This window comes from Bos grunniens, chromosome 6 (assembly GCF_055505025.1).
Source record: "Bos grunniens cultivar Pamir isolate PY7600 chromosome 6, Bosgru_T2T1.0, whole genome shotgun sequence".
Lineage (NCBI taxonomy): Eukaryota > Metazoa > Chordata > Mammalia > Artiodactyla > Bovidae > Bos > Bos grunniens.
Genome location: NC_141170.1, coordinates 14,478,808 through 14,497,254, shown reverse-complemented (window position 1 = coordinate 14,497,254; position 18,447 = coordinate 14,478,808). Strand labels below are relative to the sequence as shown.

General features: G+C 50.2%; 1 protein-coding gene across 1 annotated transcript in view; it reads left to right on the top strand.

Moving 5' to 3' along the window:
• The first annotated feature begins 5,858 nt into the window (after window positions 1-5,858).
• Window positions 5,859-18,447, top strand: part of C6H4orf50 (chromosome 6 C4orf50 homolog) — a 63,324-nt gene continuing 50,735 nt past the window's right edge. The window contains exons 1-3 of the mRNA XM_086407511.1: window positions 5,859-6,257; window positions 13,791-13,929; window positions 17,743-18,336. Coding sequence (XP_086263637.1) covers window positions 5,962-6,257; window positions 13,791-13,929; window positions 17,743-18,336 — 1,029 coding nt within the window. The 5' untranslated portion in view covers window positions 5,859-5,961. The remainder of the gene's footprint in view (window positions 6,258-13,790; window positions 13,930-17,742; window positions 18,337-18,447) is intronic.

The window sequence follows — 18,447 nt, the reverse complement described above, 5'->3', positions numbered from 1 at the left end:
TTCTTTGGGTACAACTAGACAGTTAGGCCCAAAGACTCTTAGACACTGTCAGGAGCTGTAGCAGACAGCATTGAACACACCTTTGTGGGAGTCATCCTCAAAGGAGACCTCATGGCCCACAGGGGACCAGGGGCCATTCTCTTTGGCCCCCAGGAGAAAGTTCAGGCGCAAGGGAGTGAGACTTACACAGGCAGGTATGGGAGCTGCCCAGGCTTAGAAGCCCAAAGTCCTCAACAAGAGCCAGCATTTCTTGTGACAGTCCTAGGCATCGCCTCCAAGGTTCCTGCCAGGGACAGGCCCAGTCACAAGAGCCACTGTACTCAGCAGGCCTCAGAGCTCCGGCGGCCCACCAGGTGCATACTCATGTTCTCAGAGGCCATCCACAGCTCCCCGCGAGCCCAGGTGAGGCACAGGGCTCAGGGCTACTGGTGTGGTTGTCACCTAGCAAGACAGCTGATCTTCTGCGCAGGTGTGGTTTCCAGGGCAGAAGAGCTACAGAGTCAACTGAACCCAAGTCAGTCTCACTCAGAAAAGAGCAGGCTTGGGTCCACCCTTTACCACCTGCCTTCTAACAGATCTACTCGGAGTAAAGAGAGAACCCAGGTCAAGTTCCTGATACAGGAATGTCACGCTATGCCATGCTGATTAAGTGCCCAGCATCCCACTCCTCATCCTCCCCTCTCTCCTCAGGCCTCACCCCTCCTCTTACACCCTCACGCCTCACCCCTTCCCTTACGCCTCATCCCTCCTCTTACACCTTTCCACCTCACCCCTCCTTTCACACCTTACCCCTCCTTTCATACCTCACCCCTCCCCTCACACCCTTACACCTCACCCCTCTCCCCACACCTCCCCTCCTCTTACACCCTTACACTTCACTCCTCCCCTCACAACTCACACTTTATTCCTCCTCTCCTCCCCTCTCCTTTTCTTCCTCCCCCTCCACTCCCCTCAGTTCTCGGCAGTGGAAACTTGTGAGGGGCAGAGCAGTGAAGAAGTTTAGATGACAGAATGTGCCCCGCCACCACCTTCTGGCAGCCATGTGGGCCCAGGGATCAGCCCTGCAGGTGACTAGCCATTGGGTGTACCCAGGTCAGGACTTTCCAGTTCTAAAATAGGAAAGTCCTGGGTGCACTGGGCGGTTTTCCCTCCACTGCATGTTCTGAGTTGCACTGACTGAGTCCTATATTCCAGATGCACTGACTCGTTGCCCACGGCCCTGAGGGCCGGGAGGTAGGGTGGGGGAAGGTGCCGCTGGAGGGGGATAGCCCCGGGGGCGCTGTGCGTATGCGTGGGCCCTGCTGAGAGGCCCTGGTCACCCGGGGAGCTGGACTCCATGATTTAGCGTTCACTCGGTGCCTTCCTGGCAGTTGCATTCTCTCTCCTCCCATCAGCCGCCTCCCTCTTTCTTGATCCTTGAGGTACACAGTTGAGCCTCAGGATCTGGGCGGTCTGCTCTCCCATCTCCTTCCAGATTCAGTGTGTGATGAGTAGAAATCCTGCCTGACGTTTCCAGTACAAAAATGTATGTTTGTTTCTCTTCCATTTAACCAGACCCTGCTAGATGCCTGCCAAACTGGGCATACCAGACAGCCAGTTTGGGGTGCTTCTCCCCCGAAGTTGTCTAAGAACCCTTGGGGACTCTGGCTGCTGCTAAGTCGCTTCAGTCGTGTCCGACTCTGTGTGACCCCACAGATGGCAGCCCACCAGGCTCCCCCGTCCCTGGGATTTTCCAGGCAAGAACACTGGAGTGGGTTGCCATTTCCTTCTCCAATGCATGAAAGTGAAAAGTGAAAGCGAAGTTGCTCAGTCCTGTCTGACCCTCAGCGACCCCATGGACTGCAGCCTTCCAGGCTCCTCTGTCCATAAGATTTTCCAGGCAAGAGTACTGGAGTGGGGTGCCATTGCCTTCTCCTGGGGACTCCTACAGACCCCAAACTGTGCCCCCAATTCCAGCTCAAGGGGCAGAGCTGTGGGTTTCCAGACCCCTAGCAAGGCAATGGCACCCCACTCCAGTACTCTTGCCTGGAAAATCCCATGGGTGAAGGAGCCTGATAGGCTGCAGTCCATGGGGTCGGGAAGAGTCGAACACGACTGAGCAACTTCCCTTTCACTTTTCACTTTCATGCATTGGAGAAGGCCATGGCAACCCACTCCAGTGTTCTTGCCTGGAGAATCCCAGGGATGGGGGAGCCTGGTGGGCTGCCGTCTGTGGGGTCGCACAGAGTCAGACACGACTAAAGCGACTTAGCAGCAGCAGCAGCAGCAGCCTCCTCTCACCTCCCTCTCAACCCTCCCCCTACCCCTCAACCTTTCTGGGGCTGCCGTCTGGTCTGAAGGGGGAACCCCTGTGCCCTGCTGTAGGTCAAGCTGTGTGTCCTTCCCATGACCACTCTCAGCCTTGGGGTGCCTCACCCAGGCTGCTGAGGATGCAGGACCCTGTCCTAACAGCTGCCCCGTGGCCATCAGTCTCCTCCCCCCAGGTCTCCAGCTCTGAAAAGCCCACAGAGGTGATAATCCACCTTCCTGCCCTTCTCCCTCAGACACAGAGGGTTCATTCCAAATGGACCCCACAGTCTTAGTTATTTACCCAGAAAGAGTCTGAAGACACATTCTTAAGCAGAGGTTTGGGGCATCAAACGCCCTTTACCTGTCCTGGAGGGAGGAGACAAGATGCATCTTTACTCCAGCTGCTTCCCTAAGAAACGGCTACCTGCTCCCTCCTCCTTGCCGGCCTGGCACTGTGATTTTTTTTTTAGATGGTCATCCTACCTCAGTCAGCTGTCAATCAATCCTCCTGCTTGAGGAGGCTCCTGGCAGCTAGGGTCTCTGGGTACTCTGCCAGGCACAGGACCAGGCACTTGAGAGCTAAGTGACTCATGCAGCAGCAGGGAGGAGACTACTGTTCGTCTCGTTTTGCAAGAGGCAAAGTTAATTGCCTAAGAACTTGGCACATAAGAGACAGAGTTGGACACAGCCCAGGCAGGCAGGCAGTAACTGCAAGGTGCTGCCTCTGTCCACCACCTGACAGCCTGCCCGCTGTGTTCACTGGGGGCCGGGCTCTGTACAGGGGTGCTTTGCCTACAGCAACCCATTTATGCATCAAGAGCTCTTGATGTAGGTGCTATTTTTACCTCCCACCCCTGCCTTTTATGAGAAGTTAAATGATTTGTCCAAAGTTCCGTCAGAGAAACACCAGAAATCTAAGGGCCCCCACAGCGCCCCCTGGCGGCCAATACCCCACCCTGCTGCCTCTGAGATCCCCGTGTTTATTGCAAGCCCCTGAGCCACCCTGCACGGTGGCCATTGTTGGGGGAAAATATTTTAAATTTTTTCTTTTATATTATGATTTATTATAGGATGTCGAATATAGTTCCCTGTGCTATACAATAGGACCTTGTTGGGCTAATTTTAAATTTTTTCCCATCATGTTTGGGAAACATTTTAAAACACAATCTTCTTCCACCAGACTACCTTTCTGCTGAGGTAGATAAGAAAGAAAACGATCGTTATCAAATGAGCACCAAACCAGAATGTGATGTGCATCACAGACCATCTGTTAAGAGATTTTCAAAGGCAGAAAAGAATTCATAATCTTATGAGCCAAGGAGATGCAGCCCTGAAGATACAGATCTTCAGGATAAGCAATAATTTGTTCTCAAATAAAAGAACTTGGCAACATTAATTATTACATGTATGTTACCCTAAATCCATCTGGATATTGGGGTGACCCTCTATGTTAATTTTTTTATACAAAGGAAAATGGAGTTTCTCATATCTTTAGAATGAGATGGTTGTGCAACTTGGAGCCAGGTGACCACTAATGTAAGCTCCGACCCTCCCACGGGAACTAGGAGATGAGGTCCTATTTTCCTTGAATGTTTGCATGCCAAAGAGAGGTCTCCCAGGATCTTCAGAAAGATATCCTGGGTCATAAAACTGGCAAAAGGCTTATTTAGCTTTTAAAAGGATTTACATGTATTTCAAATAGATGAAGAACTATAAGTTTTCTAAAGTAGATCCTCTCAGAAAAGGGCAGGGGAAGTCTCGTCCATCATTTTTAGAGACGTCCGTCTCTACCCTGCAGGAGGAAATGGGAGCTCACTCCAGTATCCTTGCCTGGAAAATCCTGTGAACAGAGGAGCCTGGCCGGCTGTCGTCCAAAGGATCACAAAGAGTCAGACACAACTGAGGGGCTAAGCACGCATTGTCTCTTTAATGGGGCTTCCCAGGCGGCACTAGTGGTAAAGAACTCACCTGCCAATGCAGGAGACATGAGACTTGGGTTTGATCCCTGGGTTGGGAAGATCCCCTGGAGGAGGACATGGCAACCCACTCCAGTCTTCTTGCCTGGAGGATTCCTTGGACAGAGGAGCCTGGCGGGCTATAGTCCACAGGGTCCCACAGAGTCAGACACGACTGAAGCGGCTTAGCATGCACACACATCTCTTTAATGACGTCCATTATTTTAGAGAGAATTAAGCCACTTAGTTTAAATTTCTATTTATTTCTGTACCACTGGGCCTGTTTATGGCACTGGCTCCTCTTCCATGGCCAGCTGCCTCTGTTCTCACCTCCTACACCTTCACAGTGCTCTAATTCTCAAAGTAAGATCTGACCAGGCCCCCTTGCCTCTAAACACTCCAGGGACCCCCACTTGCCACACAGAGATGCCACAGTGCACGTCCTGGAACCCACGGCCCACAAGTATATGGCCCCAAGTCACCTGTCCTGCTTGGGTCTTCATTTCCCCCTTGATTGTGTCTACTGGGCCAGCCAAACCCAATCGCTCCCATCACCTTCATCTTCCTGACTCTGTCCTGGGGCTCTGGTCCTGATGCTCCCTCTCCATGGAGGAGCCTTTTGCCCACTTCTGCCAGCTGCGATGGGTCATTCTCTGGCTACCTCTCCAGCTTCAGGCTCCCCCACACTCGACATGATGTGTTTCCTCCTGTTCAGGGTCTTGGTTCATCCCTCACCCTTTTAAAATATTTAAAAATATATTTTTTTTTATTAAAAAATATTTATTTGGTTGTTTTGGGTCTTCATCACTGCATGGGCTTTTCTCTAGTGTGGAGAGCAGGGGCCACTCTAGTTAGTGGTGCGTGGGCTTCTCATTGCAGTGGATTCTCTTGTTGCCAGGCACAGGCTCTACAGCACATGGGCTCAGTAGTTGCGGCTCCTGGGCTCTAATGCACAGGTTCAGTAGTTGTGACACATGGGCTCAGTTGCTCTGCGGCATGTGGGATCCTCCCAGATCAAGGATCAAACCCATGTCTCCTGCGTTGGAAGCTGGATTCTTTACCACTGAGCCACCAGCAAAGCCCAGTCCCTCGAGCTTTGGTCCAGGCTCAGATTTGAATCCTAACTCTGCCACTGCCCATCTGTGGGGCCTGAATAAGCTCCTCTACCTTCCAGAGCCTCTGTTTCATCATGCCATCTATAAAATGGTTCTGAAAATGCCCATCTCACAGGGTTATCAGAACTGGACTAAGTAAGGCGAGATGGCCCAGTGCAGTGCTAGTTACCCTTCCCCTCCACCTACTCAACTCCAAGCCAGTGATAAATGTTTGCTGGACTCAGAAAGGAAGTTTAAAGCATCATTTATTGCTGGGTGAAAACTTGAGCCTCACTCTTGAGAATCTATAACACTCTCATGGTCCTGCCTGGAAATTTTATTTTACCTCTTTGTACACATTATTCAGTTTGTAACTCCAAGTGGCCTTTCTGCTTTGGGTGAGTGTGGGCATGCTGGCTTGTAAAATGAGAGGCTTTCATTCATATTGTATGATGTTTGTGCAGGTGAAACCCAAGTCTCCCACTCATAAATAATCCACCTGTTCTTGCCCTTCTCAAAGGATATTTTCTTGCACAATCTGAAGCCACCGCAGCCACCTGGAAATCTCCAGAAAGTCAGTGTTGCAGATTCACTTAATTTTATTCAGTCTTGGCCCATGAACTATGTACGGGATGGAGCCAAACGCTAAAGGACGGACTGAAAAAAGTTTCAGTTACGTTGTCAGAGCCCCCAGCAGTGATGGGTTTGATATAATGAACGTTGATGTGAAGATCGACACGTCCTGGATCTTCCAGGATGTAGAGGAGAGTGGTGAGGAGCAGGGATGTTTTCTGGGAGGAGCAGCCAGAAGTCCAGACGTGGACACGGGAACACTCAGGAAGCAGCTGGAATCCTCGGAGCAGAAGCTGTTGGCAGCTGTGGACAAGTACATGATGCCGGAGTCTGGGCTGAGGAGCAGGTAAATATACCCTTTGGACCTCTTCTTTGTGTATGTTACAAATCCTGGGGCCTCCTCATCGTGGTAGAAGGGTGTATTGAATCGTTTCTATGGCTGAAGGAAAGGGAAGTGTTAGTCGCTCAGTCATGTCTGACTCTTTGTGACTCCATGGGCTGTAGCCCACCAGGATCCTCTGCCCACGGCATTCTCCAGGCAGGATAGAATACGGGAGTGGGTTGCCATGCCCTTCTCTGGGGATCTTCCCAACCGAGGGGTTTTTCCTGGGTCTCCTGCATTGGCAGGCAGATTCTTTACCCTCTGAGCCACCAGGGAAGCCATTCTATGGCTAAGGATGCAGGCAAAGCAGTCAGTGTTCCATCGTCTGCCCACAGCAGCCTCTGGCTCCTCTGTCTTTCCCATCCTCTGCTCTGTACCACAGGCACTGAGCCTGTTTCCCAGGCTCCCTTGCTCATTGGTTTTCATGTGGATCCAGCCAATGGGAGGTGCTGAAGGGAGGAGGAGGGAGAAGCCAGGATTCTCCCACCTCTCTTCTGCTCTGGGTGACATCTCCCACAGTGGTTGCCATTCAGTCGTGCCTTTGGCATCCTCTGTGGTCCTGTTCCTGGGCCCTGGAGTCTCCATCTTCTCTCTGTCTGTCCTTCCAGCCCCAGGGGCAGAAGTGGCCCCAGTGGTGGCTAACCTCTGGGTTGCCTGTCCACTCTGTCTGGCCTTTCATCTCTTCTGTCATCTTGGTAGCAGATTCCCTGTGTTTGATTCTCACTGCTGAGCCTCCTGGCTTCCCACATGGTTCAGTGGTAAAGAATCTGCCTGCCAGGGCAGGAGACGCAAGAGACGTAGGTTTGATCTCTGGATCAGGAAGGTCTCTTGGAGGAGGAAATGGCAACCCACTCCAGTATTGTTGCCTGCTGAAATCCCATGGCCAGAGGAGCCTGTTGGGCTACAGTCTATGGGGTTCCAAAGAGTTGGACACAGCTGAGCACAGCACAGCATGAAAATAGCTGAACCTCCTGGCATAGGCTCTATTTTCTAATGGAAGCAACATGGTCCAGAGGTGGGGCATTTGAATCCAGGTCTTTATCCAAAGCCTATGTTCTTGTTTGACACCTAGTCTTGGAGGTTGGAAGTCAAAGATTAAGGTGTGGGCAGGGCTGGTTTCTCTGAGACTGCGCTCCACGGCTTAGCGTTGTCTGCCTTCTGTCTGTGTCTTCTGTGCATGTCGGTCTCCTCTTCTTATAAGGATACCAGTCATATGGGATCAAAGCTCATCCTAATGACCTCATTTTAACTAAATCACCTCTTTAAAAAAAAACTCTGTCTCCAAATACAGTCACATTCTAAGGTACTGGGGTTAGCTAACTTCAACATATGAATTTCAGGGGATATATTTGGTCCAAAGGGGCTTCCCCGGTGGTTCAGACAGTCAAGAATCTGCCTGCAATGCAGGAGACTTGGGTTTGATCCCTGGGTTGTCAGGAAGATCTCCTGGAGGAGGGAATGGCTACCTGTTCCAGTATTTTTGCCTGGAAAATTCCATGGACAGAGGCGCCTGGAAGGCTATAGTCCATGGGGTCATAAACAATTGGACATGACTGAGTGACTAACACACACAGTCCCAAACACAAGTTCTAGGGATTGACAGCTAGAAGAGGCAGGGCCCCAGCGCTGGAGAGATAAAAGTATAACCCACAACTGGTTATACCTGGCAGTGAAAATGAGGTCATGAGGCCTGGAAAAGATTGGTGGGAAACCCCTGCCAGAGGAGACCCTTCCATGTGAGGAAGAGACAGACAGCCTGGAGGCACCATGAGTGATGGAGGGGAAGGGCCTCTGTGGCTGGGGCTGGGATGAGGCCATCCTGGGAAGGCTGTATCCTGTACCCACCTGTGGGGAAATGTGGGCTGGGTCCTCAGTTCTCTTGTCCTCTGTAGCCATTCCCTTCCCCAAATGTGGGCTGTGTCCCACAGAAGCAGGGTGGAAGGGAAAGCAAGATTCGTGGCAAGGGTTCAGAGAAAAAGGCTTACCAAGAGCCTGTGGCATGGGCCACAGTGCAGGTCCTCCCACACACGGGTGAAGATAGCTGTTACTTGAACCCTGTGATACACAAAGTGATATGGGCCCCTTTTCCAGATGGGGAAACAGGCTCAGAGGATGGAATACATTATCCAGGGTCACTAAGAGCTGAAGCCAGGGTCTGAACGCACAATTGTGAACATAGACTTCAGGCTAATGTCACCATAGATTTCCTCCAGGTAAGGTACAGTAAAAGATCAATAGTGTATATTGGATATCACTTCCATTAAAGAGTTAAAATTTAAAAGTATTTATGGTAAAACTAATGCAACCACAGTGTTAGAAATTTGAGAAAGAGAACTCCACTGCCCATAACACCATCATTGTTACAAATTCACTTCCCACCTACATGCAACAAAATTAATAATAACTGAATACTTGTTGAGTGCTTGCTCTGGGCAAGGCACTATTTACATGCTCGACAAGTATTAACAGGGTTAATCGTTCAGTTCAGTTCAGTTCAGTTCAGTTACTCAGTCGTGTCCAACTCTTTGTGATCCCATGGACTGCAGCATGCCAGGCCTCCCTGTCCATCACCAACGCCCAGAGTTTACTCAAACTCATGTCCGTCAAATCTGTGATGCCATTCAGCCATCTCATCCTCTGTCATCCCCTTCTCCTCCTACCTTCAGTCTTTCCCAGCATCAGGGTCTTTTCCAGTGAGTTAGTTCTTCACATCAGGTGGCCAAACTATTGGAGTTTCAGCTTTAACATCAGTCCTTTCAATGAATATTTGGGACTGATTTCCTTTAGGATGGACTGGTTGGATCTCCTTGTAGTCCAAGGGACTCTCAAGAGTCTTCTCCAACACCACAGTTCAAAAGCATCAATTCTTCAGCACTCAGCTTTCTTTATGGTCCAATTCTCACATCCATACATGACTACTGGAAAAACCATAGCTTTGACTAGATGGACCTTTGTCTGTAAGGTAATGTCAGTGCTTTTTAATATGCTGTCTAGGTTGGTCATAGCTTTTCTTCCAAGGAGCAAGCATTTTAATTTCATGGCTGCAATCACCATCTGCAGTGGTTTTGGAGCCCTCCAAAAAAAGTCTGTCACCGTTTCCATTGTTTCCCCATCTATTTGCCATGAAGTGATGGGACCAGATGCCATGATCTTCGCTTTTTGAATGTTGAATTTGAAGCCAACTTTTTCACTTTCCTCTTTCACTTTCATCAAGAGGCTCTTTAGTTCTTCTTCACTTTCTGCCATAAGGGTGGTGTCATCTGCATAACTGAGGTTATTGATATTTCTCCTAACAATCTTGATTCCAGCTTGGCATTTTGTATGATGTACTCTGCATATAAGTTAAATAAGCAGAGTGGCTTAATCCTTAAAAATATTTAAAACTAAGTAATATTGGTATCCTCAATTTCTAGGTAGGGAAATCAAGGTGCTGGCTTAAGTATTTAATAACTTCTCCCCAGTTGCACAGACCATCACGTGGGGTCGCTGGGACCTGGACCCAAGCAGCCTGCCCAGTGGTACCTGCAGCAACAAGGCACCAATTTATCCTGGTGGAAGTTCCATGATACAGTCTCCCAGTTTCATAGCACTCTTTGCAGCTCTACATAGTATAATATATTTTTAATTTGTCACTAATCAGTTAAAAGAAGCTTACTCCTTGGAAGGAAAGTTATGACCAACCTAGATAGCATATTCAAAAGCAGAGACATTACTTTGCCAACAAAGGTCCGTCTAGTCAAGGCTATGGTTTTTCCAGTGGTCATGTATGGGTGTGAGAGCTGGACTGTGAAGAAAGCTGAGTGCCGAAGAATTGATGCTTTTGAAGTGTGGTGTTGGAGAAGACTCTTGAGAGTCCCTTGAACTGCAAGGACATCCAACCAGTCCATCCTAAAAGAGATCAGTCCTGGGTGTTCATTGGAAGGACTGATATTGAAGCTGAAACTCCAATATTTTGGCCACCTCATTCGAAGAGTTGACTCATTGAAAAAGACTCTGATGCTGGGAGGGATTGGGGGCAGGAGGAGAAGGGGACGACAGAGGATGAGATGGCTGGATGGCATCACTGACTCAATGGACATGAGTTTGAGTCAACTCCGGGAGTTGGTGATGGACAGGGAGGCCTGGTGTGGTGCAATTCATGGGGTCGCAGAGTTGGACACGACTGAGCGACTGAATTGAATCAATGAAAAAGGTATTTTCATTGTCTAGTTCTTATCTGTTAAGTGTCTATGTTTCCTAGGGGGTTCCCTGGTGGTGCAGTGGTAGAGAATCTGCCTGCCAATGCAGGAGATGCAGGTTCAATCCCTGGGTTGGGAAGATCCCCTGGAGAAGGAAATGGCTACCCACTCCAGTGTTCTTGCCTGGAAAATCCCATAGACAGAGGAGCCTGTTGGGCTACATACAGTCCATGGGATTGCAAAGAGTAGGACGTGAATGAGTGACTAAACAACAAAAATGTTTCCTACAGCTGCTAAAGCAAATAACTACAAATGTTCTGCCTTTGAACAACACACATTCATTGTCTCTCAGTTCTGGAGGCAGAAGTTCTAAAGTCGCCTCACTGGCCGACAGTCACGGGGTAGCGGGAAGTCTGTGTCCGCCTTTTCCAGCATTTATAGGTGCATTCCTTGGCTTCTGGCCTCTGCCCATCTTCAAGCCAGCAGTGTAGCATCTTGCTTCAATGGTCACGTGGTCTCACCTTCTGCCCCTCTCTCATGAGGACAATTATAATTGCAGTTAGTCCCACCCAGATAATCCAGCATAATCTCTCCATCTCAAGATACCTAACATAATCACATCTACAGTCTCTTTGGCATCTTAAGGTTATATTCATAGATGCTGGTTATATTTGGAGGCCATATTTCAGCCTGATGCAATAAGATTAGTCATTTTCTGCTTAATTTAAGTAATGGGATAATACCAGGATTAAATATTGTCTCAGATTTAATAGTTCATGTTGGTCTCAAAAACTAAAAAAGTTAGGCTTCTCTTTTCTCATTCAGGTATCACCACATTTTATAATCAATCAGAAGGTACTCCTCCCAACTCTCTGACTGATTAACTTTTCCTGGTGGCTCAGTGGTAAAGAATCTGCCTGCCAATGCAGGAGATGCTAGTTCCATCCCTGGGTCAGGAAGATCCCCTAGAGAAGGGCCTGGCAACCCACTCCAGTATTCTTGCATGGAGAATCCCATGGACAGAGGAGCCTGGTGGGCTACAGTCCATAGGGTCGCACAGAGTCAGACACGACTGAGTGACTAAGCATGAGCGCTATTCCTCTGGTTCATTTTAGAAGGAACATGATTTTAATCTATACAAGACGGCACCCTCCCTTCTGTCACTTTAGAGACCTTCCCCCAGGGCCTCAAAACTAGAGTAGGAGAGGGGGCTCTTGGCCTGATCATTAATAACAGTGCATCATTTTATTTAATCATCGCAACAACTCCCAGAGCAAGGTGCAGTTACTTCTTACAGATGAAGATCCTGGGGGTCATAGTAGTGAATGAGCCCTATTAAGGCCTCATGACTGGTGAGTGGGAAAGCCAGCAGGCAAATCTGGGTCCTCTCCCCGGGAAGCAGAGTCTGTCCTGGAGGAGCAGGTCACGTGGTGTGGAGCTGGGTGAAGGATGAGGATGGGTAGAGCTTGTCCACATAGGCTGCAGATGTACTTTCCACAGGTTTCATGGTGATCTAGTCCAGAAGTAAGACTGGCACATGAAAGGGACTTGGATACCAGGCAGGAGACAGACAAGTGAGTCATTGTAGCTCCTCCTCTCTCAATGGGACCAGCAGGCAGATCTTCCCTTTTGGCTTCCCTCCATTCACACGTGCTTCTCCTGTCTATGGAGCTGAGGTCAGAGCTCACTTCCAGCCTGGGTATTACTTTGCATATGATGCAACTTCAGCACTTCCTCGGGATAATAAAAAAGACTTCCAGAGGCTTAGCCATCCCTAACTATTACACAGGTCATTTCCAACTTCTCACTTCTGTAAGTAATTCAGAGTTTTTGTAATCACAAAAAACTTTTTCTGCATTTTAATCATTTCCTTAGAAGAGATTTTCAAGACTGTAGCTCAAGTGGAAAGCATCAGAGCACAGGATTAGAGCCTGAGTTTGGGAGTCATGGGCTTCCCTGATGGCTCAGATGGTAAAGAATCTGCCTGTATAATGCAGGAGACTGAAGTTTGATCCCTGGGTCAGAAAGATGCCCTGGAGAAGGGAATGGCAACCACTCCAGTATTCTTGCCTGGAGAATTCCGAAAGAGGAGCCCTGGTGGACTACACTCCATGAGGTCCCAAAGAGTTGGACATGACTGAGTGATTTTTTAACTTTGGGAGTCATGCAGCCTGGACTCTATAACGCTGTGTGCTGCTGCTGCTGCTGCTGCTAAGTCGTTTCAGTCATGTCCGACTCTGTGCGACCCCATAGATGGCAGCCCACCAGGCTCCCCCGTCCTTGGGATTCTCCAGGCAAGAACACTGGAGTGGGTTGCCATTTCCTTCTCCAATGCAGGAAAGTGAAAAGTGAAAGTGAAGTCGCTCAGTTGTGTCCGACTCTTAGCGACCCCATGGACTGCAGCCTACCAGGCTCCTCCGTCCATGGGATTTTCCAGGCAAGAGTACTGGAGTGGGGTGCCATTGCCTTGGGCAAATTGTCCGGCCTCTCTGATCCTGTTTCCTCATGTGCAAAATAGGAGAAAAGGAGCCTACTTTCAGGTTGATCACATGAGGATTAATTGAGACAATGCAGATGTTTGGTTCAGGCTCAGTCCTTCATTGGTATGACTTGTACTGGGAATTACTGGTTTAGGGTTGAAGGGTTGAGAACACTGTTAAGGTTCCTGGTGCCTTGTTATTCAAAAGATGTCTCCAAACTATTTTAGATTATCTTGAAAAAGATACGTATGAATGTTTTATAAAATGTCATTTTTTTGTCTGAATATCAAATTGACCAAAAAACAGAAGGAAAAAAAAAGACGATCCCAGTGTCTGTGAAAACCTTAGGCCATGCTTACTGCATCCTGAATGTTGGGGCAGCCTGAGCACAAGTTGGAAAAGAATTTCTAGACACGGAGTACCGCAGAAAAGAGTGAGTTTATTAGGAACAAAGAACAGGTATAAAGTGATCACTGTGAGTGCAGAGGGCCTACAACTCCTGATGGGCCAGGGAGAGTCGACAGTTTTCATGGGTCAATAGCCAATGTTTATAGCCTCAAGACAAAGACCATTGCTGCTGGAAGGCTGGTGTTAGGTGACTGGTTGGGGCGTGATAGTGTGTTTACTGGAGTGGGCATCTTTGCCTAACTGGGAGTCAGGAAGCTTGTTAGTGATGATCAAGGGGCTTTTTGGCAACAGTTAGTTACAAAAGGGCTCAATTAGCCTCGGAGGCGTCCTTGGTTCTGGGCACTGCTGCTGTGGCCTTGTTGCAAGGCCTCGCACCTGTGGCCAAGGCAGGACTCAACACTGAGTAAGCGCCTTGCTGCTTCGATGCGCAGGATTCAGGAACTGGAGCTGTCGGAGAGGAACCTCCTCCAGAAGGTGGACCAGCTGAGCACGCGCGTGTTCCAGGAGCGAAGCGCCTCTCTCCGGGCCCAGGAGCAGCTGGACGCGCTGCAGGGGGAGTTGGCCAGCCAGGTACACAGCCCCCCCCCCTTCTTTCTGGCACTTTTTTCTTGTCGCAGCAGAGTCACCCTATGGGTTTTTTCGTGGCAGCAGCTGCGCCTGAATATAGACCATGGGGAGGGTGTGGAGAGCCAGACAGGAGGAGTGAGAGGGGTCCTCATTCTAGCAGTGCAGGCAGGGGCCACTGGACCTGGGCAAGGTCACGTGACTTCCCTGGGCCTCAACTGTCCCATCTGTAAAATTGGGCTCGCATCCTGCCCTGTCCCCTCACAGGGTGGCCTGTGGGAGCTGTGCACCCACTAGGAGCTCTGGCCAGAGGTTCATTTCTGTGGGCTTGGTGCCTGACATCAGGGGAGCCAGCTCTGGTCTAAGGACAAGGAGAAGGACTGATGCCAGGTCTCTGCCTTCAGGAGCTGGCTTGTGGGCGGGGACACAGATGGGAAACAAGTAACTCCAAAACCGGGTGATGGAGCCATGAGGAAACGTGCAGGCAACAGTGTGCTTTCTGGGCCCTGTGAGTTGAGCCTTAGGGGAACAGCATGCGAGGGTGGGTAAGAGCCTGGGCAAGGCACGGAGGTACGGAAGAGCATAGCAGGACCAGGAGTTGAGACAGGAGGGTCCCAAGGAGGACAAGTTGTCAGAACCATGGCGTGAACCAAAGTCTGGAAGCCAAGGGGGAGCAGGACTTTGAGCAGGAGAGGCTCAAGTCAGGGTTTCGGGGATATCACTCTAATCAAATGGGAAAGAGAGATGGTGTAGGGAGGTGGCAAGTTAGAGCATAACTGGAGAAGTGGGTGGTTAAGGGAGTTGGCTCTGGAGGCAGATGTCTGGCGCCAAACCCTGGTCTGCCACTCACAAGCTCTGTGATGTAGGCCAGGTGACTTAACCTCTCTAGGCCTCAGTTTCCTCATCTGTGAAATGGGAACGATACAGCACCAACCTTCCTAACTTGTTGTCTGGTTTAAGGGAGTTAGGCTTTCCCAGTAGTGCAGTGGTAAAGAATCCACCTGACAGTGGAGGAGATACAAGAGACATGGATTCAATCCTTGGGTCGGGAAGATTCCCCTGGAGTAGGAAATGGCAACCCACTCCAGTATTCTTGCCTGGAGGATCCCATGGTCAGAGGAGCCTGGTGGACTATAGTCCATGGGGTTACAAAGAGTCGTTCACAACTAAGCAGCTAAGCACACACACACTTTAAAAGAGCTCAGTTCAGTCCAGTCGCTCAGTTGTATCCGACTCTTTGCGACCCTATGGACTGCAGCACGTCAGGCTTCCCTGTCCATCACCAATTCCTGGAGCTTGCTCAAACTCATGTCCATCGAGTCAGTGATGCCATCCAACCATCTCATCCTCTGCCGTCCCCTTCTCCTCCTGCCTTCAGTCTTTCCCAGCATCAGGGTCTTTTCTAGTGAGTCAGTTCTTCACATCAGGTGGTCAAAGTAGTGGAGCTTCAGCTTCAGCATCAGTTAATATGTGTAAAACACTCAAAACAGTAGGCATTTAAATAGCACTAGTTGCTTTTGTAATTACTAGTCTTTATTGAAGTGTTCCAGGGGAGAGAAAACGAAGGCTGGAGAGCAGAGACTTGGTGGGCAGAGACCCAAAGATCCTGAGAGGCATCCTCTTTTAGCAAATTGCTACTCACAGGCGAGCACAGCAGTTGTCAAATTGCAGGTTGACTCCCGCCAGTGGGTTGTGAAATCAGTTCTGTAACTTGCAACCAGCATTTAAAGATGGAATTGACTAGGAAATATGAAAGGGCATCATGTGTGTGAAGGGGAGTGCTGTTTTGTGAAGCTTGTTTCAGTTGTCAACGCCTGCCACGTGTGTAACGGGCCACGTTCTTAAAAGATGTTTCTTACTGTGGGAGGCAGTCCAAAAAGTTTGAAAAACACCAGATCGATTAGCTTTTAAAGGAAATAGAGGTGAAGCAGGGAAGATAAGTTCAATTAAATCGATGTTAGCCTTTGAGATACCAGGGAGACACGCAAGTGCTGCTTTCTCCCTTTACATTGAAATTTAGGTGCAGAAAGTTGAGTCTATCCTCTTGGGTACAAGCCATCATCATCAAGATCCAGGACTTTTTAACCCGCGATAAAGTGGTGTTGTGTGGGCTCCTGCCATCAACCATGTAATCTCTTTGTAGAAAATCCTGTAATAAAGCCTTATATACATGTAGGATTTCCCAGGTAAGCATACACAGTCCTGGGACTTCCCTGGCGGTCCAGTGGTTAAGAATCTGTGCTTCCATTGCAGGGGGCATGAGTTCAATCCCTAGTCGGGGAAATAAGATTCCTTCATGCCTCGTGGTGTGGCCAAAAAAGTAAAATAAATTTGAAAAACATATGCAAAGCTCTGCAATCACCAGAGGTTCATACTCTGATGGGGAGACAGAAGTGAGGGTGACAAGCCAGAGAAATGCTGGGAGTGAGCTCCAAGACACTGCAGGACCTGCAGCTCTGTGGCCGCACGCCTTGCATTCTGTTCTCCTGTCACCAAGATGCTCCTGGGAACGTCCTGTCACAAAACACTGTTTCCAGGTGAAGGGCAGATGTTCACGGTGGTGAGGGGGCTGGCTCAGGGCCCCCTCGGAGACCACTCGGCCCAGCTTCAGCCCAGCCCAGATGCTAACCCTCCCCCTCTGCCTGGAGTTATCTGCATTTCAGAGCAAGTTTGCAGGAGTGTGTGAACTCTGCCCTTTGTACCTGATATCTGCCAAATGACAATTTGCCCCACTGTTGACTATATTTGCTGTAATTATTTGCATACAAAGACGCCTCATTTCTGTGGCGACCTGTGGTCACTCCCAAAGGTGGTCGAGGTAGACCCCTCTAGGTAACAGAGCTCTGGGCTCTAAGCATCACTGACTACAGGATTCGCACCATCAGGCAGCCCTCGCAGGGAATCTAACTCCAGTTTCTTCTGCCCCAATTTCCCCTGAAAGTAAAGCCTGCCAAGCTGTTCTCAGGTTTCCTGTTTCTCGTTTGCTCTTCTTTGTTTTGTCTTCTGCAAGCTCTTAAGAAATATATGTGCAGGCACTAACAGTTGAAACAGATCTTAACAGGAAGGCAAGTCTACCCATGTGCATAAATTAATTGTGACTATTAGGCCAGGACCCTGTTGTTTTTTGCAGTGAGTGGGTCACCCTGGTCCAGAGTACAGCCCATGGGTCTGGGAGGTCAAGATTTAAGAACAGGGAGGTGTGTTCTCGGATAGGCAGGGAGCCATGCAGAAACAAAAATCCTTGAGACAGACACGTGGTGGATCAGTGACTTTTAGCCGATTGACATTCAGCAGGTCATTTCTCAGTAGCTCAGGGTTGTATTCACAGTAAGGAATGGCTGCTGTGACACTGTTGATCTTGTCTCAGCCAGAAGTCACGGTTTTCAGCTGACCCTTACTGGACCAGGCAGGGTCCTTTTAGGCACTGAGCAACGGAGAAGTCTGGGAGGTTCTGGCGTGGAAGAAGCGACACTCAGGGGGTTCCAGGTGGCAGCTATTTTCAAACTGGTGTGGGGGTACTCCGTGTTGGAACCACTGTGTGTGCACCAGCCCGTCCCCATCCTGACTAAGTTTCCCTGAGTCCTTGTCCTTGGAGCTCAAGGGGACCTGAAGGAAGGCACTTGCGTCCTGGGCAACATTTAAGAGGGCGCCAGTAACCGTCATTGAGATAAATAATATTCGAAGCAATATTTTAATGCAAAAACTAATGCGAAAAGAAAAGGCACGCTGAACAACAAAATATCGAAGTTTCAAATAAAGACAGGCTCGGTGAGACCCCGGGCCGCCTTCCTGACGCCCTCCTCCACCGCCAACCCGTAGGTTCGAGAGAACGAGCGCGCGGCCCAGCGGCAGCGGTGGCGGCTGCGGCGGCTGCGGGAGCGGCTGCGGCGCAAGGACGCGGCGCTGGGGCGGCAGGCTTCGGCCCTGGAGCGCGGCAGGCGGATCCAGCGGCGCCAGCTGCGCCTGGTGCGCGAGCAGGAGCGCATCCTGCGGGCGCAGGTGCAGCGGCTGGAGCTGGACGTGCGGCGCCTCTGTCGCGCCGCCGGCCTCCTGCTGGCCGAGCTGGACACCCCGAATCCCGGCGGCCCCCGATTCTCCGGCCCGGGCGACCTCCGGGGCGCCCCCGAAGGGGCTGCGGAGCTGCGCGCGCTGCGGGCCAGGGCCGAGCGCGGCGAGCGCGAGCGGGACCAGGCGGCCCGCCGGCTGCGGGAGCAGCGCGCCACCGAGCGGCGGCTCCGCGAGCAGCTGGAAGAGCTGCGCTGCTGCATCTATGGGCTGAAGCTGTCGGAGATCGGTCTGCAGGCCCAGGTGGAGGAGCTCACCCAGCACAACGAGAGCCTGCGGGGGGAACTGGGAGCCCAGGCGCCCGGGGAGAGAGCGCTCAGCAAGGCCCCCACTGGTCCCCGTAGCCTGGTAAGTGACCACAACCCAGGGTGCGAGTGATTTTCTACTTTCCTCTTAACTTTCTCGCCCAGCCACTTAGTCAAGTCATGGACTCCTTCATTCCCCAGTCTTCCTCTTCAT